The following is a 26,351-nucleotide window of genomic DNA, read 5'->3' as shown; positions in this document are numbered from 1 at the left end:
CAACTGGCAGATGAAAAATGAGTGAATTTCGACTGGGAATGCTTAAGAGTCTGGCCAGAGGTTACCAACTTGGGGAGAAGCATCCCTAAAAGGCTGAGTCATCCCTTTGACCCTCTAGGGCTATGCAATATGCTATGTGAGGGATTTTGTTTTTTCCATATGAAGCAAATTCTCACTCAGTTCTGTACTTAGAGGGGAAAAACGACAAATTACAAGACTCCTGTATAAAGACTGAAAGAAGGGCACAGACTGCCTCCCTCCTGCCAGGCACCTCTCTGCCACAGGAAGTGCTTACGATGCCACACGTGTCAGTGTTCAGCCCACAGGAGACACTGACACCTATGTGATGGACAATAACGAGGAATAGCAGGTTTCGGCTTAGACAGACTTTTTACAGCAAGTCCTACTCATATGAACGTGGGACAAAAGGAACATGATTTTAAAAAAAGCTGTTTTTTAAAACAGAAATCTAAGTAACTTTTTAAAATCCCAGAAAGTAAGATATTTGCGTAATGATCAGATTTTGCTAAAGAACATTGTAATGGCTATTCTCAGTTGTCAACTACATCTGAAATTAACTAAAAGCCAAAGGGCTAGCCATACCTGCAAGGGATTTTTTTTCTTAATTAAACCAAAGTGAGAAGACCCATTTGTGATCTGGATCTTTGAGGAAGATATACCTTTAATCTGGACCATATCTTCTGCTGGCAGCCATTATAAAGGGCATGGAAGAAGGGAGCTTGCTTTCACTCATGCTAGCAAGTCAGTCCTTCACTGGCATAAGAGCCTACTTCTTCAGGATTCCAGTATACTAAAGACCAGCTGAGACATCCAGCCTCGTGGACTGAACTCTTAACTCATGGACTGGATTCTTAAACCTTCCATTGGTAGACAGCTATCATTGGACTAGCTGGACCACAGCCTATAAGCTACTCTAATAAATCCCCGATAGATAGGTAGATAGATGGATGGATGGATGGATGGATGGATGGACGGACGGACGGACGGACAGACAGATGGGTAGGTGGGTAGGTGGATAGGTAGGTGGGTGGGTAGGTAAACAGACAGACAGACACATACATACATACATACATACATACATACATAGATATATAGATACATAGATAGATACAGATAGATTCATTCATTCATTCATTCATTCATTCTATAAGTTCTGTTCCTTTAGAGAACCCTGACTAATATAAACATCTACATATCCACAATCACTGTGCAAACAGACTTTAGGATAGCGCCGCCCCCGCCCCGCCCCCAGTTCCAAAGTATTGGATTCAAAGTATTGAAAACTTCAGTTCCACAATCTTTGTGTAAATTGGTAATACTTCATAAAAACAGACCTAAAAGATATACTGATAAAGCATACAAAACTAAAGTATACGTTCTCTACATTGGGCTAAGAGCACCAAGGGAATGAAGGCTAACCAAATGTAAAATAAAATAAAAGCTTTGCTTCTAAGCATGGCTCTCTCATGATCTATTAACTCACTAAAGGGACATTATACTACAGGTATCAGTATAGTTCGTAAATGCTTAACAAGTTTTAGTAATTATTTAAAACATTTAAACAATGTTATAATAAAATAACTGCATATTGCGCGTATGTTTCCTCTACTCCTACCCCATCAGCCATGAAACCCCTCAAAGTCTTCAAAATCTGGAAGAAACAGACAGAGCAGTGTCACAGACTCAAAACCTAGCACTCCTATAACAAGGCAGAAAGACTGAAAGATCAAAGGTACCTTGGGCTACACAGTGAGGCTGTGACTTCAAGGAAGAAGAGAGGAAAGAAAAGGGGCGGGAGCAGCAGCATCAACAGGCCGTTATACTAGACGAGTCCCTCAGAGGGTGTCAGTGCTCCCTCAAATACATTCTTCCCTACCTCTTCAGCCTTCCTTCTCAGAATTCCAAATGACTCCTCTTTCTCTGCTCCTCTCAGGACCCCCTTCCTTCCTTTTACACATCCCAGGCAATCTCATTCTTCCTCAAGGTTTGAACTAATTTTCACCCCATATCTAACTCTGACATCACTCTACCTAGCAATCTTAAGCACGTATGTCCAAAAGCAAAACTTTCCAGTATCATCACCCTGTACCACCCCCTCAAGAGATGCCTTTCCTTTTTCCTTTACATAGATCCCAAACCATAAACTTATACACCGCTCAGCCCTGAACTGCTAATGAGTTACTAAATGCAAAAGTAGTTACCAAATGTAACTGATTACCTCATAATATATTCCTCAAAACCAGTCTTTTTATTCTATCCCTTCAACCAATGCTTCACTGCAGGCCTTTAAATGTTGCCCAAAGTGTGCAAATGGTTTTAACTTACAGAAAAATTTAAACACATACAAAGATGGCAAAGAATTGTGTGGTAAACTGTTTATGTTCCATCATTTACCTGGACACTCACACCCTGTGGCCAAACTTGTTCCAACAGACCTACTGTGCTCCCACCACCACAGAGCACACACCAACAAAGTGTCATTCCAAAGCAAATCCCAGGCATCTAATTTTCTATATATTAAAAACACAAACTATCCAGTATAACTGTAGTGCTACAACACCATTTTTGTTCGTTTTTCAAGACAGGGTTTCTCTGTGTAGTTATGGTGTCTGTCCTGGATCTCACTCTGTAGCCCAGGCTGGCCTCAAACTCACAGAGATCCGCCTGGCTCTGCCTCCCAAGGACTGGGATTAAAGGCGCGCGCTACCAACGCCTGGCCCCAAAATATTTTTAATCCCTTAATATGAACAACTATCTAGCTAGTGTTTAAATTTTTCCAGCTATCTCATAAATTTTTAGTTGTTTTATTCAAATTAGGGTTCGCAGGTGTCAACACATTTCATCTCATCAATGTGTCCCTTACATTTCTTTAATCTTGCACTTTATTTAATGAAGAATGTAGGCAGCCTCCCCACATTTTGGATCTGATGTTCTCCCATAGCACTTTCTAATATATACACCGTTCTATTCCTGCTCATTTCCAGTTATTGGGAGTTAGATACAGAAACCTAATCTTAGTTAAGTTAAACCTTAGGGCAAAAAATATGTCACAGACTGTAGTTCCTCCTCAGTAGTGCCACGACCTGCACAGCTTTAGGGTTGACGAGAAAATGAAGAAAGGGCAGACACATGTACAGAAAATCTAAAACTGGGTAGGCATGGGCTCTAACAGTCCAGCAGCAGCCCAGAAACTCAGCAAGTTTATGTTGCTGAGCAAGAAGGCAGGTGTGTTACACATCTGAACACGGAGGAGGCATGCTAGCTAAACTCAGTAGGTCTCCAAGTCATCTCAGGTCTCGGTCACGGGAAGGAGGAAGCTACGGTAGGTTCTGCACACACTGATCAAGTGTCCAACTGTTCATAAACACTTGTACTCAGACCAGAGGGAGGCTCTGCCATTGCTCTGAGTCTAACCCGGGGAAGGCTTTGTCATTTCCACGGGTCTGAAGCATTGGGTTATTGACACGGCCATGCCCATGTCAAGAGCACACATTCACTCAGGACTCCATCAACTCCCCATACACCAGTAACTTTTCCTTCTCATATACAAGGTGTTAACTCTGAGAAGCAGTAACTTCTATTCATTCATTCATTCACGGGCAGGGTATTAACTCTGTAGCCCAGGCTGGACTCAAATTTGTAGCCTACTTCAGCCTCCTGAGGGCTGGATGATAAGCACGAGCCACTTGCAATGTTTCTCCTTTTGTTTGAATGGAAGTCAGAGAATAACTTGCAGGACTACGCTGGTCCTGAGGATAGATCTCAGGCAGCAGCCCCCAAGGTAACTTTTTTTTTTTTTTTTTTTTTTTTTTTTGGTTTTTCGAGACAGGGTTTCTCTGTGTAGCTTTGTGCCTTTCCTGGATCTCACTCTGTAGACCAGGCTGATCTCGAACTCACAAAGATCCGAGGTAACTTCTTAACTATGCTGCTCCGGTCCACTCTTGCCTACTTTAAAATGATCCTTGTTAGCAACTGATTCTTTTGCTGTTGCTGTTAATTTCTTCTGATTTATTTTATTTGTTTACGAGTATTTATGGGGCAGCAGCAGAGGCAGGCAGAGCCGCTGTCATAATAAAGAAACTGAGCTTTTACCCGCTGAGGAGTTAGTGAAAACATGGAGATTAAGAGCTTGGAACAGGGACGCCTTTAATCCCAGCACCCAGGGAAGGAGCCATCTCCATGGGACGAGACCAGAACGGATCCAAACACTCTGCCTGAGGCCAACCAGGGCCCAGCTGCTGATCTTGCGAAACACAACAACTTGGAGGTGTTGGTGAGATCACCCTACTAAACAACCTGCTCAGCTGAGATCCATTTGGGAGAGGATTCCGAATCCTACAGTCTGCAGTCTGAGGAAACAAGATCAGCTGAGGAGTTGACGACTGAGCAAAACATAACCTGAGAACACAAAAGGCGCCGCCCAGCCACCGAACCAGATCAACAGAATCATAAGCCTACACTACACCGACTGGGAACAGGTAAGGAAGGCCCCATCTCCGGACTGGCAGTCCCCTAGGCCCTACACAACGGAGTCCCAGGGACCAGACAGTTACCTTTCCCTGCTCTCCCACCAAAAAAAAAAAAACCTATGAACCTAACAACCACTGGAGCCATAAGCCCACCCTGCACCAATTGGGAACAACTGCTCCCTGAGACAGAACCCACTAACACTGATTGGACTAAGCTGCTCCCCGAGAAACAGAGCCCAACAGCACCAATTTAACCAAGAACTCCTAGTAGACCAAGACTATCAATTAGAACAAGAGAGGCACCTTCAGATACAGACACCACCTGTTCTGAGCAGAGGAAGAGATGAGTAGACGCCAGTGCAAAAATACAGGCAACAACATAAAGACCTATATGACACCATCAGAACCTAGCGATTCTACACCTGCAAGACCTGAACATACCAAGGCAGAAGAAGCAGAAGAAATAAATCCTAAAAATGACTTTAAGAAGATGATAGAGGCCCTTAAAGAGGAAATGAAAAACTCCCTTAAAGAAACGGAAGAAAAAAAACAAACAAAAAATTGGAAGAAATCAAAGAAAGCCAAAAAAAAGTAATTAAACAGATGAAAGAAACAGTTCAAGATTTGAAAACTGAAATTGAGGCAATAAAGAAAACACAAATTGAGGGAATGCTGGAAATAGAAATTCTAACTAAACGAACAGAACTACAGATGCAAGCATAACCAACCGAATGCAAGAGATGGATCAGATAATCTCTGACGCTGAAGACACAATAGAGAAATTTCAGTTAAAGAAAACACTAAAGACAAAAAAGTCATAACACAAAATGTCCAAGAAATTTGGGACACCATGAAAAGACTAAACCTAAGAATAATAGGGATAGAAGAAGGAGAAGAATACCAACTCAAAGGCACAGAAAATATATTCAACAAAATCATAGAAGAAAACTTTCCTAACCTAAAAAAAAAGAAATACCTATGAAGATACAAGAAGCTTACAGAACACCAAATAGGCTGGATCCAAAAAAAAAAAAAAAAAGTCCCCTCACCACATAATAATCAAAACACTAAACATACAGAACAAAGAAAAAATATTAAGAGCTGCAAAGGAAAAAGACCAAGTAACATATAAAGGCAGACCCATCAGAATAACACCAGACTTCTCAGTAGAGACTATGAAAGCTAGAAGGTCCTGGACAAATGTTATGCACACACTAAGAGACCATGGATGCCAACACTGACTATTATACCCAGCAAAACTCTCAATTACCATAGACATAGTAAACAAAATATTCCATGATAAAACCAGATTTAAAGAGTATTTATGTATATGTGTCTGTGTGAGAATATACCACACATGTGCAGATGCCTCTTGCTAGGAATTTGATATGTTATCCTAACATCTTGTGGTTTTCCTTTTAAAGGAATTACCAAAGTATGTAAATAAATTGGTTTACATAACTTGTTTAATCTTTCTCTTTCATTCAACTGTAAGTTAATGACAATGAGATCCTCATCTGTCTTGTTCATTGCTCTCTAATACTTAGAACTCAATTGAAAGAAGTCCCAGAATAAATTTTCCAACATTAAAATGGCCAAACACTTTAAGTCAGTATTTCTATTTTTAAGGAAATAGTACACACACACACACACACACACACACACACACACACACACACACACGAGCTTTAAGAGATGCTCAATCAAACCATTATCATGTAAAAAATACAAACAGTTTTAAATACTCTACTGGGGAGAAGATTAAAAATATTCAACAGCATATGAAAAATCTTAAGCTACAGGCTCAACGGGAGCAGGACACATAACACATAAACCAACAGCACTAGTGTGTAAGGGCACTGAAGGAAGAGCACCACATGCTGACAGCGGGTTTCTCTGGGATGTGGGGCAGATCTCTGAGGAGCTGAGGTTTTTGTCTCTACTGTCTATTTTTTTGGAGTTGGGGGCTCTATCTGGTATCTGTTCACTGGGAGCCTGGCTCAACATCTGATGAACAAGATGGAAACCTGATTATCTTTAAGACTGGGTTGAAGTAGTTTAGGAAAATCTCTAAGTCACTTTATAAATAGAGTCATTTAATGAATCTTGAGATTTGGACATTTTCAAGTGAGACTAAATCTGGAAAATCCTTGAGGCTTCCTGGGGAACATAGTTTTAAAAGTCTCTTTTCTTTCCCCAAGAAAATATTATAATTTGGATCTGAAACTGCCCACTCAAGATTTTTACTTCTCTCAACAATTAATTAGTACCTCCTGTGCAGCACTGTGGTGCGAAAGAACACAGGCGTCCCCTTACTGGGAAAAAAAAACACAAGATTGGCCCTTTCTCCCCTGGCTGTAAAAACATGCAAAACAGAAATGAGGACTTCTTAATCACACAGAGAGAGAAGGAAAAGCCACTTTGAAGGGAATAAATGTCACTGTTCCACTTCCATTCTCTTTCATATAGCTCTCCCTACCCCACCCAGCAGCCTAGAAAGCAGACCATACATTCTCTTTCCTGAAGATATTTGGGATCGGCTAGAGAAAGACAACTCAAAGAAAAGGTAACATTTACAACAGTATCTAAATATAGGAAACATTTCAAGGGAAAGGGAGGGCTGAGGCTAGAGCTACCATGCAGGGCCTCCCGTTAAATTCTCAGTGCCACAAAATCAACAGGGAAAAGTAAATGGAAGAAAACACATGAAAGACCACCACAAAGGAATGACAGAACTTCACATAGAACTCTAACCACACCAGAGAATGTAGTCGCAGGACAATAATCTAGAATAATATCAGGTCTCCAAGTTTACAGACTTAAATGTCATTTCAACCAAATCCTTACAGCAATATTGAAATTCAAAAGGAAATGCAAAAAACAAAGAGCAGATAAGAAATCCACTCTTAGAAAGAACAAGGTAGAAGGAGTTGCTTTTCCCATGTAACATGGTTTATTCCAGTTAGCATAACTCAAATTATGAGGAATTTGAGTAGGCAAAGATTGAAGGACCCTTGCAGCAAACACAGTACTCAGAAACACACCTACATATCAGTAAATCCTTACACATGAAAAAAACGCCACTTTGTGAGCAGTGGGGAAAGGAGAGTCTTTTGAGAAAATGGCAATCCATCCGAGGGGGAAATGGGAGCTTTATTTTTAGCCCATACAAAAACTTTTCCAGAAACACAAGTCACAAAACTAATTACAAAGGACCCAGTTCCAACCAGGCCTGCAATTCTAGTGCTCAGGAGGCTGAGATAGACAAGCAGTTGAGTTCAAGCTTAGCTTGTGCTATATAGAAAGGTCCTGTCTCAAAACAGAACAAAACCCCTAAAACCAAGCAATAATAGGTAGAAAAAAAAAAAACAACAACTATATTAAATCCAGAAAAATTTCATCAAAAGATACTTTAAGAGGGATCAAGGGTGTAGCTCAGCCGTAAAGCACTTCCCCAGCATGTCTAAGATCCTGAATTCAAGTCCCAACCCCCCCCCACACACACACACATTAACAACAACAAAAAGATACTATATGGGCTGGAGAGATGGTTAAGAGCATCTAGAGGACCTGGGTTTAATTCCCAGCACCTACATGGCAGCTCACAACTGTCCGTAACTCCAGTTACAGGGGATCCGACACCCTCACACAGACACACATGGAGGCGAGACATCAATGAACATTAAAAAATAAAGAAATAAATAAAATCTTAAAAAAAATACTATAAAGAAAAAAGTCAACATGGGAAAGAATATCTGCAAACATCTAAGCAACAGCAATTTTGTATGCAGAATATTTAAAGAACTCTTTTTAGTCATCAAGGAAAAATGGTAACAGAAAGATTTAACTAGCTCCCTTATAAAAGAGGAAACCCAAATGGCTGACAACCCTAAGGGAATCAAGAGATGGCATCTTTATATAGCCAGCAGAGAAGGACACTGTAAAAAAGCAGCCATCTTGCCGGGCAGTGGTGGCGCACGCCTTTAATCCCAGCCCTTGGGAGGCAGAGCCAGGTGGATCTCTATGAGTTCGAGGCCAGCCTGGGCTACCAAGTGAGTCCCAGGAAAGGCGCAAAGCTACACAGAGAAACCCTGTCTCAAAAAAAAAAAAAAAAAAAAAAAAAAAAAAAAAAAAAAAAAAGCAGCCATCCAAGGCTGGCAAGATCAAGGGGCAGTCTGAGCTGTCACACACAGCTGGAGCCGCACAAGCTGTGTAACCACGTTGAGAAATGGTTTAGCATTATTTAGTAATTACATAAAAAGATACAAAGTGTTCATCCTCAGTATATTACGAGGTATGATTACACACATACCAAGATACATAAAGACATCAACAGTCTGAAACTAGGAACAATACAAATATACACAAGTGGATGGATCTATCTATTTATTTATTGAGACAGTGAGCCCTGGCTGTTGTGGAACTTTAGACCAGGTTAGCCTCAAACTTAAGAGATTCCCCTGCCTCCTGAGTGCTGGGATTAAAAGTGTGTGTTATCACAACCAGCTTGTGAAAAAGATTTTTAAGATTTTATTCATTTATTTATTTAATTATTTATTTGTGTGCACGTGTGTGTGAGAGAGAGAGAGAGTCACACACACAAACATACACATATGGATGAACGGACAGATGGACAGTCAGACGAGACAGATTTTTTTTTCTGTTACAGAATCCATGAAAGCATGTAATACACAGTAATGAAAATGGATAAATCACAAATGTACACAGGATTATGGAGTACTAGCTATGATGAGCAAACAAGGAATAAAAAAAATCATTTCAGTCATATACATTTCAACTAACCGATAGATTTATTTAGGAATGAATATAGTTAGTAAAAGAAATTTATAATACATTCATTTACTGAGTGCTAAAGCTTCTTGAGATTGGAGCACGGTGGAGAAGGCTTTCCAGGCTTCTCCAAGCTCGGGGTGGACACAACCCACAGGCTTTTCAATGTGTCCTTTAAGACCTAGACGCTCAGCTCAAAGAAAATAAAGGAGTGGTATGAAAACATACACCGTGGACTTTTCTTACCAACTTCTCCCAGTTTAGGCCACCAAAGTCTCGAGTAAGCAAAGGCATCTCTTAAGGGGGTCACATATCAGAAGATACTTACATTACGACTCGTAACAATAGGGAAATTACAGTTATAAAGTAGAAACGAAACAATGTGAGGAACTACATTAAAGGGTCGCAGAGTTAGGAAGGTTGAGAACCACTGACCTAAGGGCACCAACTCTTCAGTAAACAGATGTCATGAGCTTGACTACCAACTGCCCCGTAAGGACTCCTACTAACCCACTGCTTCTCCACATAAGACATCTTTAGTAAAGCACATCTGAGAAGCCACTCCCTTCCCTTCCCCACACACAGTACAGCTGTGTACATATCAAACTCCAGGACTTCCTCTGCTCTCAAATGCCATACTTTCTCACATCACAGTCTCTTCAGGGATTTTCCATTTCTACTCTAACCCTGACCTCCCTACAAATGTGTAAACCTAGGAGTGTCTGCTCACCAGCACACCCAACCTCTTATTCAGGATTGAATGCTCACAGGAACGAAATGTAAGGAGGAAGTAAAAAGACAGAGTAAAAACTCCAAGCAGAGAGGGTAGTGTACAGACAGATGGAGTGAAAAAGTCAAGGCTTTAAAATGTCTGCAGTGGCTGGCCATGTCGAACTCTGCATAGAGATCAATAGGATAAGACTAGGGGCCTGCTCCATCCACAACGAAAACACCACTGATGAACTTGACGGGCGGTTTTAGATGAAAGTGCAGTAGTGAAATCTCTAGGATGTGGAGAGCAAAGACAATGACTAACAGTGACTCTCGGGAGTCTGAACATGAAGACAAAGACTTTATAATCTAAGGGGGAAAGTTCAGACCGAAAGGCTGAGGACCTACCCCCCACCTCAGCCCAACACCTTCAGCTGCCTTCAGCCCCACTGAGATGCCTTACTGCCTCTTCTTCCGCACTTACTTCCTCCACATACAGCCCAGGCACAACAGTCTGCTGCCTGTCATCCTTCATTCCATTCCTCCTCCCTCAGAGGAACATCATCCTTACTTTCCACCAAGGCAGAGCCAGCACCATAGGACTCATCCTCATACCTCCACAGGAACCCTCATCTTTCCTACTGTATTAAATTTATTTCATTTACGTGTGCAGGTGCATGAGGCCAGAAGAGGGTGTCAGATCTCTCAGAGCTGGTCACATGGTGCTAGGATCCTAACTCAGGTCCTCTGGATTGCACAGTAGGCATTCTAAACCACCGAGCCATCTCACCAGCCCCCTTTCTAGTTTTCTCTCTTCTACCTTTCCTTCTAGATGAACTTTCCCCCCCATTATCAAATAAGTAAGCTGGCGTCTCTTCATCTGAAAACAGGGCATTAAAAATGAGAAAAAGAACACACAAAAATCTTGTGGGGGCCCCTTACTTCCCAAACAATTTGCTAAAAACTATACATGTAAAAACCAGTTATTGTAGCTGGGTTTGGTGGTGCATGCCTTTTATGCCAGCACTTGAAATGCAGAACTCTTAGGAATTCAAGGCCAGCCTGGTCTACATAGGGAGTCCCAGATCTGCCAGGGATACACACACACACAGTAAGACCCTGTCTTAAAACAAAACAAGGGGCGGTGGCGGCGCATGCCTTTAATCCCAGCACTCGGGAGGCAGAAGCAGGCGGATCTCTGTGAGTTCAAGGCCAGCCTGGTCTACAGAGCGGAGCGAGATCCGGGAAAGGCACAAAGCTACACAGAGAAACCCTGTCTCGAAAAACCAAAAAAAAAAAAAAAAAGATACAGTGTTCCATCCAGTTGGTGCTGGAGCATGCTGTAGGGCTGGAGAGATGATAGCTCAGAGGTTAAGAGCACTGACTGCTCTTCCAGAGGTCCTGAGTTCAATTCCCAGCACCCACATGGTGGCTCACAACCATCTGTAATGAGATCTGGTACTCTCTTCTGCATACATAATAAATAAATAAATCTTAAAAAGAAAAAAGAAAAGAAAGAAAGCTGAGGAGCTTTGGCAGTTGAAGTCCATGGCTTTTAACCAGCTTTGGACTGTGTCAGAAGCCTGTGTGAGGAGGAGGAGGTAGAAAATAAAAATGAAAAATAAAAAACAAAACAAAACAAAAAAGAGTTGTTGCCCACTAGAAAGCAGAAATGAACCATTCACTTATCCACCCAGTAAGTACTTGGATGTCCACTGTAAGCCATCAATCAGCCATGTATCAATGAACAAAATAAAGTTTCTGTCCTTATAAGATGTACTATCAAAAGTGAGAATACAAATAATAAATACACACAAATGACAGGTGATAAAAGAAAAGGCAAGAGTAATGGGGGTGCTGTTAAGAGAACATGGGGAGGGAAGGAGTCCCTGAGGAAAGATGTTTGTACGGCAACACCACAGAGAACTGAGGAGGGGAGTGTCAGTGGCAGAGCACTAGACTAGCATGCCGGAGGCCTTGAGTTTGACCCCAGCACTACAGAATAAGTAGGAGAGAGGAGCGAGTGGGTAAGGGGGCTGAGTAGAATGGAAGGGAGGAAATAAATAGCAAGAAAGTCTGCATGGCTGGGCCAAAGTGGCAAGACATGAAGTCAGGGAGTGACCAGGCCACAACATAGAAATGTAGTTGGACCATAACCTTTTGGGAAGGCACTGCAGCGTTTGGGGAGTGGTACAATACTGATACCAACTTTCAAAGGCTCACTACCATTGCTGAATGGAGAATTCTGATTACGGTAGAGGGTGAAGAAGTGTGATGATAAAGGGCAACAGAGCAAAGCAGAAGAAAAGGGAGGCACCTAACTTAAGTATGGCCTAGGAAAGAATCCGCATTAATGTCTGAACAGAACCCTGAAGGACAAAAAGAGATAGCAGGATGAACAGAAAAAAGTGCATGTCAATGAGCTCATGTGTGTGGAAAGGGAACAGGAGTTTTTAAAAAGTTTAGCATTTCTATATTCTGGTTTCAAACAAAATAGTTCACAAAATACCACGTATAACATCAACCAAAAACCGTATCTGATGGTAGATCTAACTATATATTTACATGATCTTTCTGCAGAAGCTTGTAAAACAGGCTAAGATAGCACAGAAAACACCTATGACCAGATATAAACTAATGAATGGACACAAAGAGAAATACATACATACATACATCATATATATAAGTTGTTTTTAATTAGATTTCCTTGGTGTATGTAAGTGCATGCATGTGCATGATGACCAGAGGACAACTTGTGGGAGTTGGTCCTCTCTCCTTCCACCATGTGGGTCCTGGGGATTGAACTCAGGTCCTCAGGTTTTGACACCTGGTGCCTTTACCCACTGAGCCACGCCACTGGCCCAAGACCCACGTATTTTTAAATATAAATTCTCCTCATTTTCTTATAAATTATATAGTTTAGCCTAGAATCCTAATAAATACACCAAAAGAAATGAGTTTTATAGAAGCATGATTCATAGTAGCCCTAAATTAAAACAATCTAAACGTTTACCAACTGTTTAGAGAAACTGTAGCCACAAACAACAAAGATGAATTTCAAAGATGTGTACAGTAGCCAAGAGAAGACAAGCAGGACGGTTCTGTTTCTAGATACAAAACAACAAAGTACAAAGTCAGCACAGCACGTTAGGCTCCCAGGCTCGGGAGGCTGAGGCAGGACTGCTTGAGCCCTGAGTTTCTGGCAGCCTGGGTGACATGCTGACACCACCATCACCAAACAAATAAACAAGTAATTAAACAAACAGAGCAAAGTGAAACTAGATGATGACATCAGAAACCAGGACGATAATTTCCTGTGAGCAAAGAGAAAAGGGCACTGACTGGGAAGAGGCACAAGGGAGCTGTTTTCTTTGTTTGGCGGTTTTTGTTTTTGTTTTGTTTTATTTCAAGACAGGGTTTCTCTGTGTAGCCTTGACTGTCCTAGAACTCACTCTGTAGACCAGGCTGGCTTCGAACTCACAGAGATCTTCCTGCTTCTGCCTCCCAAGTGCTAGGATTAAAGGAGTGGGCCACTACCACCCAGTGGGAGCTGGGTTTTGGTAATGTTCTATCATTTCTCAGTTGTAAATACTAGTTACAATAAGTGTGTTTAATCTGTGACAACTCAATAGAGAAGGCATACGATGCTATATTTCAGCAACAAGCAGTGTACCAATGTCTGAACCTTACTTTGAAGTGCATCAGACACCTAAGATGGATCGATAAAAGAGATGAACAAATACATGTGGAATGTTGGAAGTAGAGCTCCTCGGCAAGGTGGCATACACCTGTAATCACATCAATTAAGAGGTTAAGGCAGGCCAGTCCGGGCGGTGGTGGTGCAGGCCTTTAATCCCAGCACTCGGGAGGCAGAGCCAGGTGCATCTCTGTGAGTTTGAGGCCAGCCTGGTCTACGGAATGAGATCCAGGACAGGCACCAAAACTACACGGAGAAACTCTGACTCAAAAAACCTAAAAAAAAAAAAAAAAGAGGCTAAGGCAGGAGGACCAATAAGGCCAGCCCACTTCATACAATGAGGCCCCTTGGAACTCCGATTTCTCACCCTCCAAAAACGTCCATGGTAGAGGGATGGTGAAACGGCTCAGTAGTTGAGCGCACTTGCTACTTAGTTACTGTTCTGTTGCTGTGAAGAGACACCATAATCAAGGCAACTCTTATAAAAGAAAGCATTTAAATGGGGCTTCCTTACAGTTTCAGAGGTTTAATAATGGTGGGAAGCATTGGAGCACACAGGCAGACATAGTGCTGGAGAAGCAGCTGAGAGTTCGACATCCAGATCCATAGGAAGCAGGAAGAGAAAGAACACTGGGCCTGGATTGGGCTTTTGAAACCTCAAACCCACCTCCAGTGACACACTTCCTCCAACAACACCTCCTAGTCCTTCTCAAATAGTGCCACTCCCTGATGACTAAGTATTCAAATATAGGAGCCTATGGGGGTCATTCTTATTCAAACCACCATACTGCTCTTCAGTTCCCACCACCCACATGGTGGCTCACAACCATTAACAACTCCAGTCCCAGAGGATCTGATAGCCTTCTTCTAGCCTTTGCAGGCACCAGCACACACAGGGCACATCCATACATGCAGGCAAAACACACACATAAAATAAAAATAAATTTTTAAAAGGGTAGTGGTATACTCTAAGAGGAGAACAAACATGTTCATCACAAAACTCTATTATGTATTTTAACGTTTCTTTGAGAAAAAGTATCTCTTTTATTACTATTGCTTTGTTTGCAGAAATTAAGTAACCTTAAAACCATGGATAAGAGCAGCCAAAACAATTTAAGAAACAGAGAAAAACCATCCTATTAGATAAGACTAATTAAAACAATGTATCCACACAGAAGATAGAGGTAAGGCTGGTATTTTGAAGGGAAATTATAAAGTGATTAAGAGATTAGATCATGAAATACATATATTACTAATTCATAAGGTAAATAAATATCAAATAATAAACATGGATTATAGAAGAACACACAGTTCCTGAACTAACAATGGTTCAATTTGCAATTTTTTTACTTTATGGTGGTACAAAAGCAGACCTATGCCACCACCCTTTTTCCGAATCTACTAGCTTTACGTTGGGCCATTCTGCCCAACTGTAGTCTCATGAAGTGTCCTGAGCCTGTCTAAGTTAGGTGGGGTCATAGGCTAGGCTGTGACATGTAATGGTTTAGATGTGAAATGTTCCTGACACTTGATCCTCAATTGGTGATGCAGTTTTGTTGATGCTCAACAAGTGTTTGCTGAACTGATGAATTAATAAACAGAATGGGTTGGAATCAGCAGAACAGCAGGAAGGCAAATTAAAGCAGCTACAGTGTACCATGGTAGGAAATGTTGAATTCAACTAAAATAAATTGTTTCTCTATTTACAAGAAATATTTAGTCGGGCAGTAGTGGTGCACAGCTTTAATTCTAGCACTCAGGAGGCAGAGACCAGCAGATCTCTGTGAGTTCGAGGCCAGCCTGGTCTACAGAGTGAGTTCCAGGACAACCAGGGCAACACAGAGAAACCCTGTCTTGAAAAACCAAAAGGAAAAAGAAAGAAATATGAAGACAAAAAATTTTCACCAGACTTGAAGTAAGACAAGGATCTGTAACATCATAAACAAGGAGACTCTGGTTCAAAGCAAGCAATATAGGAATTTCTTAAGGACTCACCATTCTTCCGTTCACTAAGTGGAGGCAAATTAGGGTTCCTGCCAGGATGGAGGCCCAGGGTCAGCTCGGGCTGCAGGGACAGCTCCTGCAGTTCATTGGCAACAGCTTCGCTCTGGGGGCTGGGGGCCGCAGACAGGGACAGGAGCACAGGTTCGTCATCATTTTCACCAGCCCCTCCTCCGTCCAGCCCATTCACAGCAATGACGGAAGGGGGCAGGCACACCACACTGGAGAAATCCACCTTGGCTTTCGTGATGGCAACCTAGAAATTGGAAAAGAAAACAGCAAGTTTAGATGGTACAATGAAGAAACTGAACTGCTGAGCATATATGGAATACCAATGTTCTAGGTTATGGAACAGCATACTACCAACATGCTCAAAAGTTTAAGACAGTATCTCTCTACATAGTCCAGGCAAAGCTCAAATCTGTGATGCTCCTGCCTCAGCCTCCCAAGTGTTTGGATTATAGGCATTCACTGCTGCAACCAGTTTAAAGGGCTTTTGTAAAGTAAGTGAGCACGGTTATTAAACTCTCAGAGCACGGATTTCAAGTTTGCTACTGCCTTCAATTAACTCAGAGGACAACATACAGTTGAAATAAAAGCAACACACATGCACATATAATGGGTTAAAAGGAAATGCTAATCAAGAGAAAGTATCCTGAGAAATAACACAGACAGAATAGCCACAGGCATTGAATTAGCATAATACATCATCATATCTAGGGTGGGGAATTAGGAAAACTACTTTGCAAAGGAATATAAAAATGTCTGTCTGGTGATGGGTCAGCCAACCATTACAAGGATAATCAATCAGAGTACACAGAACTAGCATATTAAACACAAAACTCTTCTTTTCTGTGCTGAAAATGTTCCCACAAACACCATGAACATTTCTAAGATCTGTTAGGCTTTCTGCAAGAAATGTGGCAAACACCAGCCCCACAAACTAATACAGTCCAAGAAGAGCAAGGATTCCCTGTCTGCCCAGGGAAAGCTGGACACAGAGTGGCTACGGTGGGCAGACTATGCCTATTTTCAAAAAAAAAAAAAAAAGGCTAAACTACCAAGACTGGGCTAGGCTGAATGTTGAGCCTGACTGTAGATCTAAGAGAATGCTGGCTAGTAAGAGGTTCGAGTATTCTGAAGAAAGGGCCAAGGAATCAAGTTCTAAGCAGATTTTGTTATGAAGACAATAAAAGCACAAGCTTTTACTTAAAGCAGACAACACAAAACAAAAAACAAAACTCCTTACAACATTAAAAGACCTTTAAAAATGACAAAGAGAAAAAAAAAATCTTTTTTAAATAACAAAGCGCCTAAAGGCAAAGTGGTCCATGCCTTTAGCCCCAGGAGACTGAGACAGGAGAATCATTAAACCCAGGAGTTCAAGAACAACTTGAGCAACGTAAAAAAAAAAAAAAAAAAAAAAACCCAACCCCATCCCCAACAAATCTCAAAGACAGTAAGTAAGCAAGGAAGGAAATAAATAAATAAATAAATAAATAAATAAATAAATAAATAAATAAATAAATAAGAACAAAGAATTGGTTAGGGACATAGCTGGGTGACAGGACACTTCCCAGCATGTGTAAGTCGCTAGGTTTAATCAGTGCCACAAAAACAACAAAACCAAAACAGAAACCAAAACAAGCAAAAACTCAACAAAACAATACATACAACTTAGAAGTATTTCCAACAAATGAGACTTGATGGCAAAATTGTATCAGTTAAGAACACATGCATTCTCTGAATACTGTTATTAAAAATCATTTTTAAAGTATTTTATTTTGAATGTAAAAATGTTGACTCTAAAATTATTTATGAGTAAGATATAAAAAAAACCACAGGAATTATGTTAAAACACAAGAGATTTTTGTTCGCTTATACTATTAAAGTTCTTTCTCTTCTTCCCCAAATTTACATATTTTAAAATCAGATTAAATTGTATGCATTTACCAAGTACACATTACGCCTTGAAGCACATACACATTATGAAATGATTGTTTACTTTCTTATAGATTCCAAATTTTTCTAGAATACTTACATTGTTTTTTTTTAATGAAAAGGCTAGGTTTTAGTCTAGAAAGAGAACTGTGTTCCCTTGATTCTACATTGAAGACTTTTTTTTTTTCTTTTTTTTTTTTTCTTTTTTGGTTTTTCGCGACAGGGTTTCTCTGTAGTTTTGCGCCTTTCCTAGAACTCACTTTGTAGACCAGGCTGGCCTCGAACTCACAAAGATCCACCTGCCTCTGCCTCCTGAGTGCTGGGATTAAAGGCGTGTGCCACCATCACCCGGCTTACATTGAAGACTTTTTAAACCAATAAAATACTAGACAGCCATCAAATCAAGAAAGGCACTGAACCCAGCTGGCAAGCAGCCTTTCCAGCCAGCATGACTGAGGCTGGTGGCACACTAGGCCGCCAGTTCACTCAGGTGGTAGCAGTTTTCCATCACTCAGTGCCCTGAGGTCATGTTGCATTTTATTTTCTCCTGGTGGCTTTGCTTGGGTAGTGCCTCCAGTGATGTCCAGGCTGCAGTTGACTTTTTACAGTACTGGCAGTGTCCTGGGCCCCACCCCCCTGAGATCATGGTGCTTCCCAACAAGGGTCAGCCAGGGACCACAGCTCATGGGACCTAGCCAGAATGCGTGGTAAGAGTTACCTGTGAGTGGGACATCCCCATACTCAAGAGTGAGTAAGAGTCGGCAGAGGCAGCAACTTAGAAACAGAAAAGCCTTAAGACTATACTGGTGTGGGAAGTGCTGTTTAGAGGGTGCACTGAGCAACACCGTCAGCTCTTTCTGGGACCCGGAGTGTGAGTTCAAAGCAGGAAAGGAGTCCTCCATTAAGCAACATCATCTACAGATCATGTTCCCTAGTCAAAGAGAAAGCTGCACACATTTACACCCACTAAGGGAAGGAAGGCCACCCGCCCTTCAAGGCCTGTTCTGCCTGGAGTCGGGTGTTTTAGGGTGGAAAGAAGTCTTGTGTTCAGAAAGCTTTTAAGCGTGTGATAGGCCTGCAGCTCTTACTGGGTATGTGTCTAGACTGCTTTTCGCTACTGGGATAACACGTTCTGACCAAAAGCAGCTGGGGGAGAAAGGGTTTATGTCAGCTTACACTACTGTGCCACAGTCATCCCTGAGGGAAGTCACAACAGGAACTCGAACATTGACAGTCAAGACCATCAGCCACAGACACAACACAGGCCACTTTGATTGGTGTGTGTGTGTGTGGGGGGGGGTCCCTTGGTTGAGACTCCCTTCCCAGATGACCCTAGGCTGTGTCAAATTGTCAGAGCTAGCTAGACAGTAGGACAGGGTGTTGCTCCTGTTTCATCTTTCCATAAACTTACTGGTCTATTACTGCTAAGTAGAAACTTTTTTTCCCTTAAAATAAAAATTATTTTTCTTAGAAAAAAAAAAGGCACTGAAAACTAAAAGACCCACATTCCACCCTACCTTCTAGCAACACTGTATCTGTTGTGAGGGCTCTTTCACTTGTGGGGAAGGAGACAAGACCATCTAACCCCTCTTCATAGGGCACAGAAACCCAACTACAGTTCCACCAAGTCTAACCTGGGGAACCAATAAGTTTATTGGACTTATACAGCTCGGGTGAGCAGCTGATTACTCACAGGGTGACCCCAGAGCAGTCTCACTATTAGAAATTCTCACACCAGCATGGATGACTTCCCATAGCTATACACACGGGACCTGCCCATTTGGTTAACCCTCTACCATCTATGTACTCCAGTGCCTTCAGAAACTGTGAAGCCACATGCAACTAGGGAAGATCTACACATGAATAGCCAGGAGGTTCAGGAGAGAACAGACAGAACCTCAGGTGTGGGTTCAATGGCCTTCCTCCTATGAGAGAACACCAACAGTCAACAGGCGTCGTCTTGAAGAGTCCTTTCCAAATGATCCAGTTAGGATGACAGCTGTTAGCTCTGAGCAGAGTGCTCCACAATAGTTTTTTTTTTTTTTTTTTTTTTGGTTTTTCGAGACAGGGTTTCTCTGTGTAGCTTTGCGCCTTTCCTGGAACTCACTTGGTAGCCCAGGCTGGCCTCGAACTCACAGAGATCCGCCTGGCTCTGCCTCCCGAGTGCTGGGATTAAAGGCGTGCGCCACCACCGCCCGGCGCTCCACAATAGTTTTAAACCTGAGCAGAGTACTCCACAATAGTTTTAAACCAGACGGAGGTTCTGGTTTGATATGTGCTTCTACCTGCTCAAATACATAAAAATAAACATGAAATGGATTTTAAAAAGTAAGATGAAAGCAATGAGGATTGAAGATGTCATAATTAAAACTAAAGAATTTCAAGGTCAACTTGGGCAATGCAGTATTACCTACAGCATCTTCCTGAAAGCAAGCAAGCAATCGAGAGAAGGCAAGGATCAACTTTTCCCACTTACTGAGCTTAAAAGAATAAAATCATATATTCTACTAAATGTTTACTTTTCACTAATAAAGAATCATGTTCCTCCTAAAATGATTAGAAAATTAACAACACTGTTGGAATTCTGAGCTTTGACACTGATGTGTTACTATCCCAAGATACAATAAAGATCAGTCCTATGGCATCATGATTTTTTCCTAATGAAACATGAAGCAGGCTGTATGAGTTCATAAGTCTGGCATTCATTTGATATATATAATCAATATCTTCAGAAAATATTTAAATTTGGGGGAGGGCTGGAGAGATGGCTCAGCCGTTAAAGGCTAGGCTCACAACCAAAAATATAAATTTGGGGGAATGTGCCCCCCTCCAATCTAGCATTAGACGTAAGAGGGAAGTGAAGATCAGATTTTGTTTAATGAGATGGGAGGTGAGGGTCTGGCTATGCTGCCTGGGTGGGCCTTCCGAGTTCAATCCTCTTGATTCAGCCTCTCAAGTAGCTTAAATTACAGGCATGTGACAGCTTCAATTACTCCTGGCTAGTTTTTCATATTAAAGCAAAAGTGGTATTTCCTAGAACACAAATTACTAAGGAAGGTAGCAGATTTCATTGGGACTTGGATCGTGACTGTGCCTTTTACTACCTAGAGCAAAAGAAGTAGAAAATTGAAAGACTGTTTTAACAAGAGTTCTTTCAGATTTTAGTGCTTTTGAGATTCTGGTGTTTGGGGTTTTTTGTTTGTTTGTTTTTGTTTTTGTTTTTTAATAAATAGGGTCTCATGTATCAGAGGCTAGCCTCAAATTTGCTATGTAGTAGAGCTAACCCTTGAACTCCTGATCCCTCCTTCTCAGCGCTGGGATTACAGGCCTACACTGCCACCATCATTTTATGCAGCACTGGGGGATCAAATCCAGGGCTTCCTGCATGCTAGGCAAGCATTCTATCAAATGATCAAATGGATCAGGAATAGGATGATCACTGCGGGCTTGCTGGCTTCCAGTCTTATTGAGAAAAGACAAGCCCCAGGTTCAGAAAGAAACCTTGACTTAAATCTTGATCCCTTCATCTTGATTTTAATAGCTTAATAATGAATAAAGATCCATATTTATAGAACCATTAAGTGTTTGAAATTTTAAAAAAATCACTAAAATTTTACATGTATAATTTATTGTTATGTATGTTATTGAGTAAATTGTATGATATGGTACAGTGGCATTTTCTCAGGTTTCATGAAACAGCCTTTAAAATGACCACATCAGAGTAAACCACAATAGCATTCTTCCACAGAGGCCACAGGGCAGCCAGATTAGACAAAGACAAACAAAACAAGAACAGACAAGTTCACAAGCTGCTGAAGCTGAGTAGCATATTACTTTCCCTACATTTGTTTATGCATAATAATATTCTTTTTTTTTTATTTAGATTTTACGTGTATGAGTGTTTTGCCTTCATGTAAGTATGTGTACCACATGCATACCTGGTCACTGTGGAGGTGAGAAGGCATCAAATCCCCTAGAACTGGAGTTAAGAATGTTTGTGAACCACACCATGTGGATCCTGGGAACCAAACCCAGGTTCTCTGCAAGAGCAGCCAGTGAGTGCTCTTAACAGATAAGTCCATCTGTCCAGCCCCCTTGATAACTGTTCTAATACTTAAAAATTTTAATCACATTTATTTAGTTGTGTGAGGAGGGGTACATGCCACAATGCACTTGTGGAGGCCAGAGGATAACTTGATGGAGTCAGTTTTCTCCTGCAGCCCTGTGGGAATCCTAGGATTAAACTGAGGATCAACAGCAAGTGCCTTTACCTACTGAGTCATTAGACTGGTCCCATTTTGACGTTAACATGATTCTTGGATCTAGAGAAATGGCTTGGTGGTTAGGGCACTGGGGGGGGGGGGGGGGTTGGAAGAGAATGTCTCCATAGGCTCCTAGATCTGAATGCTTGGTCATTAGGGAGTGGTTCTATTAGAAAGGATTAGGAGGTGTGGCCTCATTGGAGGAAGTGTGTCACTGGGGGTGGGCTTCCGGCTTTCAAAAGCCCAAACCAGGCCCTCTCTTCTTGCTGCCTTCAGATCCAGATATATAACTCTTAGCTACCCTGTCTGTCTGTGCACCACCATGCTCTCTCTCCATCATGAGGAAAATGGACTAAACCACTGAAATGATAAGCAAGCCCCAAGAGTCACCATGGTCAGACGGGCGGTGGTAGCACACACTTTTAATACCAGCACTTGGGAGGCAGAGGCAAGTGGATCTGAGTTTGAGGCCAGCCTGGTCTACAGAGTGAGTTCTAGGGCAGCCAGGACTATACAGAAAAACCCTGTCTCGAAACCCCCCCCCCAAAAAAAAAAGTTGCTGTGGCCATGGTGTCTCTTCACAGCAACAGAACAGTGACTAAGACAGACACTGCCACCATGAGGACTAGAGTCCAGACTTCAACATTCACACAACAAGCCAAGCATCTGGCACAAGCTTCAATACCGACTCCAAAGTGAGTCAGGGACAAGATGATCACTGGGGGCTTGCTGGCTTCCAGTCTAACTGAGAAAACACAAGCCCCAGGTTCAGAAAGAAACCTTGACTTAAAGAATAAACAGACAATGATAGAGGAAGACACCCAGTGCTGCTTGTGTGTGTGTGTGTGCGCGCGTGTGCGCGCGCGTGTGCTTGCATATACACACCATATACACACACTCATACACATCCATGTACACAATCAATTGGTCGATAATTCAAACAGCTTCAGTGGTAGAGCACTAGTCTACCATGCACGAGGCAGCCTAGGCTCAAAAATATTGATATAAAAATCTTCCAAGGGCAAAGGGAAGATGTGGTGAAGCATAAAGGAAGGTTACCAGAAACGGACCAGAAACCAGCGAAGGATAAGCAACGACAAAAGAGAAAAAACTTTAGCATAAGACATATACACAGGCTGGGTGCAGTGATCACACCCTAATCCCAGCACTCCGGAGGCAGAGGCAGGCGGTTTTCTGTGAGTTCCAGGCCTCTAGCAAATACATTACTCTCTACTCATTTTCAAATAGCCCAATACCATATGTCCAGAAAATCCCAATACAGCATGACAATGTAGAGATGACACTGAAAACTGTGCAGGGGTCATCACTATGGATCAAGTATCCCTGTTAGCTCCTAAGCATCCCTAAATTGAATGTTGCAATGTTGTAAGCTTATAAATCTACCAGAAAGACCATTTTCTGGTCTGCTGCTTCACGTATGATCAGCAGCAGCTAGAACAAAAACAACATGGGGGCAGGGTCATCTCCCACAACCCATCTGTTCCCTCTCTTGATTCCACTTCGTCTTTCCCCACCCAACCCCACCCCCTTCCAGGCTGCATGCCTTCTGTCTATCTCTCCTAAGCAACACATGCACCCAGAAGCAACAGCACAAAATGTGTCAGATAATGGAAGGGCTTGGGAGACAGCTGATAACTTGAAACACAAGAGACTAGCAGAGTTCATAAGCCCAATGGCAAAGTTGGTTTCATACAACCAAATGGTATAATTCCTCTGAGAATGGATCAGTTCTTTTGATTATTAAGTTTTCTGCATGAATATTTTTAATCAATTAGTAGATTTACACTTTTCTTTTAACTCATTTTAAGAGAAGATATCTCAACTCACAGAATACTGTGTCTAAATAGATGTTTATGCATGTGTATACCCTCACATGTATAAAATCTGACATGAAGGATGCAAATTAGCTTAAGTATTTTGTGGGAGCTTACTAGAGACTATCTTGGGTCACCAGAAGATGAGGAAAACAAGTCTCAACTAATTGTCCATACCCTCCATCACTTCTAACCCTATCTACCATCTGTATATGACTTAACTACTCAGGACTTCTAGAGATGATCAAAAACCCATCTTTATCTTGGAAATCATGAAAAACAAGCAATACAAGAATTACAATACAATACAAGCCTAGCATGATGGTTCACGCCTGTAATCCCAGCATTCATGATGCTTCAATAAATGTTTACTACCTGCCAGGCAGGCACTACCTGTCAGGTACTGAACAAGATCTTAGGTTTTAGAGCAAAGAAGATAAAATTCCTGCCCTTGGGAAGCTTCTACTCCTCCAGGAGGAAGAACTACGTGAAGAGAAACAAACAGGAGAATAAGCAGGGCCAGCCTGAGTGGGAAGTCAGTGTGGCAAACCACATGGCTCAAGTAGTTCTATAAGCTGTATCTGGAACAGAAAACCAGTCTCTAGCTCTAGAAAGCTGGAAGTGGCATTATACACGGTTAGGAGAATTGGCACATCCAAGGGTAAGCATGGAGAAGAAGACTTAGAAGGAAAGGAAAACTGCACTTCACAAGATGAAACTCCTAAGTCGTACTGAGATCTTGAACTCAAGTAGTAATGTAGAAGGGAACTGACAGTGTTCTCTGAAGAGAGCAGCAGACCAAATCCACTGAATTAATGTTGAGTGAACAAGACAGGCCTTTTATGGGATATGACGTGTATGTATTTGGTTGCAGGAGGTGAAATAGAAGGAAGTGTCAAAGAAGACTTCAATAGTTAGGTGTGGCAGCACATACCTACGTTCCTAGAACTCAGGTAGTCTTGTTAAAAGAAACAAAGAAGAAAGGGGTATTTCATCTAAGGAGGTACAACTGATTTTGCACATTGAGTCCAGGGTCCAAGGCCATTATAAAAATGTCATTTGAGTTTCCTTTAAGTATGAGAGTAGGAAAACACAGATATGAAAGCAACACAAGAGAAATAATAAAGAATACAAGAACAGAAGAGAGGGGCTGAAGATAGAGTTCAGTAGTTAAGACTGCTTCCTGCTCTTACAGAGGGTTTGGCGCCCACACTGGGCAAAGCACAAGTCTCTGTGACTCCAGTTCCAGGGGACCTGACAGGGTTTCCACGGGCGCCTGTACGCACATGGAGCACATAAACTCACTAAGGCATACATACACGTAATGGTTTTTAAAATGGATAACCTTAAAAAAAAAAAAACAGAAGAGAACAACAAAAAAGTAGCAAGGCTGTAAGAACAAGTCAAGGTATAAAATTGCAGAGGGGCTATTTAGGTTAATGTTAATTAGTTCATAAATTAGGAACAGAATGGCTAAGGGAGGGAAAACGCTATCAAAGTAGGCTCAGGTGAAAACTCGGGCATGCCCAGCCTCCAACTGCCTACTTAAGCTCTCATCCCTGAGACTCCTAAATTATCATATACAGCCAAGTATCTAATTACATATCAACACTGCCTTTCATATTATTTTAAAAGGGCAATAAAGCTATAACTTTATAACGCTGAGGGGCAACCAGCTGTCCCCAAACTTAAAGACACAAGTAAGCTCAAGGGCTTATATAAGGGAAACAGCAGAAATAAATAAAAACAGAAGAGAAGTTAAATATGTATTTCATCCCCACGCTCAATTCTTGTTTCACTGACTGACTGTTCCTCTTCGTCACTCCCATCAAAGTTCTTTCAGCGTCTACAGCTTACAGTGTACTCAAGAGGGGTTTGGTAGGCAAGGCAACATCTTCCCTTGCCTGAGCAAGCCAGTCTTAAAGACTTTCTGGGATAGACCTGACTCTCACCATCAGGCATTGTTTTGGGTACTGAAGTTCAGCAGACAACATTTCTCTGCTGTGTTGAAGCTTCCAATATAGTAGGAGTGTCACTTAAAAAAAAAAAGGCTGAGTGTGGTAGCACACCATTCATCCCAGCACTCAGAGACAGAGGCAGGCAGATCTCTATGAGTTTGAGGCCAGCCTGGTCTACAGAGCAGGTTTTAGGCCAGCCAGGGCTACATGGTAAGACCCTGTCTCACCAGGCATAGTGGTGCATTCCTTTAATTCCAGCACTCAAGAGGCCGAGGCAGGCAGATCTCTGTGAGTTCAAGGCCAGCCTGGTCTACAGAGCAAGTTCCAGGACAACTAGGACTGTTATACAGAAAAACCCTGTCTTGAAAAACTAAACAAAACAAAAAGACACTGCCTCAAAATAAATAAAATAAAAGTAAACAGCTATACAATAAAATAATCTCAGGTAACTATAAACATTTTATGCCTGGGACCAGGTGGCTAATTAGATTAAATGGTCAAGAAAGGTCTCATTGAGGAAATGCTATCTGAGCTGAATCGGGAACAGTCAACACTTAATGACTACTTAATATAAGAGAGGCACTCTACCTGTCTGTGTTCAATCTGGACAACACTAAGAGCTATTTATTTACTGTGCCAGTTTTAAAGTTGAGGGAACTAGGAAC

General features: G+C 41.7%; 1 protein-coding gene across 1 annotated transcript in view; it reads right to left on the bottom strand.

The window, feature by feature from the left end:
* Positions 1-26,351, bottom strand: part of Mrtfa (myocardin related transcription factor A) — a 181,735-nt gene that overhangs the window by 93,736 nt on the left and 61,648 nt on the right. Inside the window, exon 3 of the mRNA XM_059248003.1 lies at positions 15,685-15,946. Coding sequence (XP_059103986.1) covers positions 15,685-15,946 — 262 coding nt within the window. The remainder of the gene's footprint in view (positions 1-15,684; positions 15,947-26,351) is intronic.

This window comes from Peromyscus eremicus, chromosome 20 (genome assembly GCF_949786415.1).
Source record: "Peromyscus eremicus chromosome 20, PerEre_H2_v1, whole genome shotgun sequence".
In the NCBI taxonomy this organism is placed as follows: domain Eukaryota; kingdom Metazoa; phylum Chordata; class Mammalia; order Rodentia; family Cricetidae; genus Peromyscus; species Peromyscus eremicus.
This window is presented reverse-complemented; position numbering and strand designations above follow the sequence as displayed.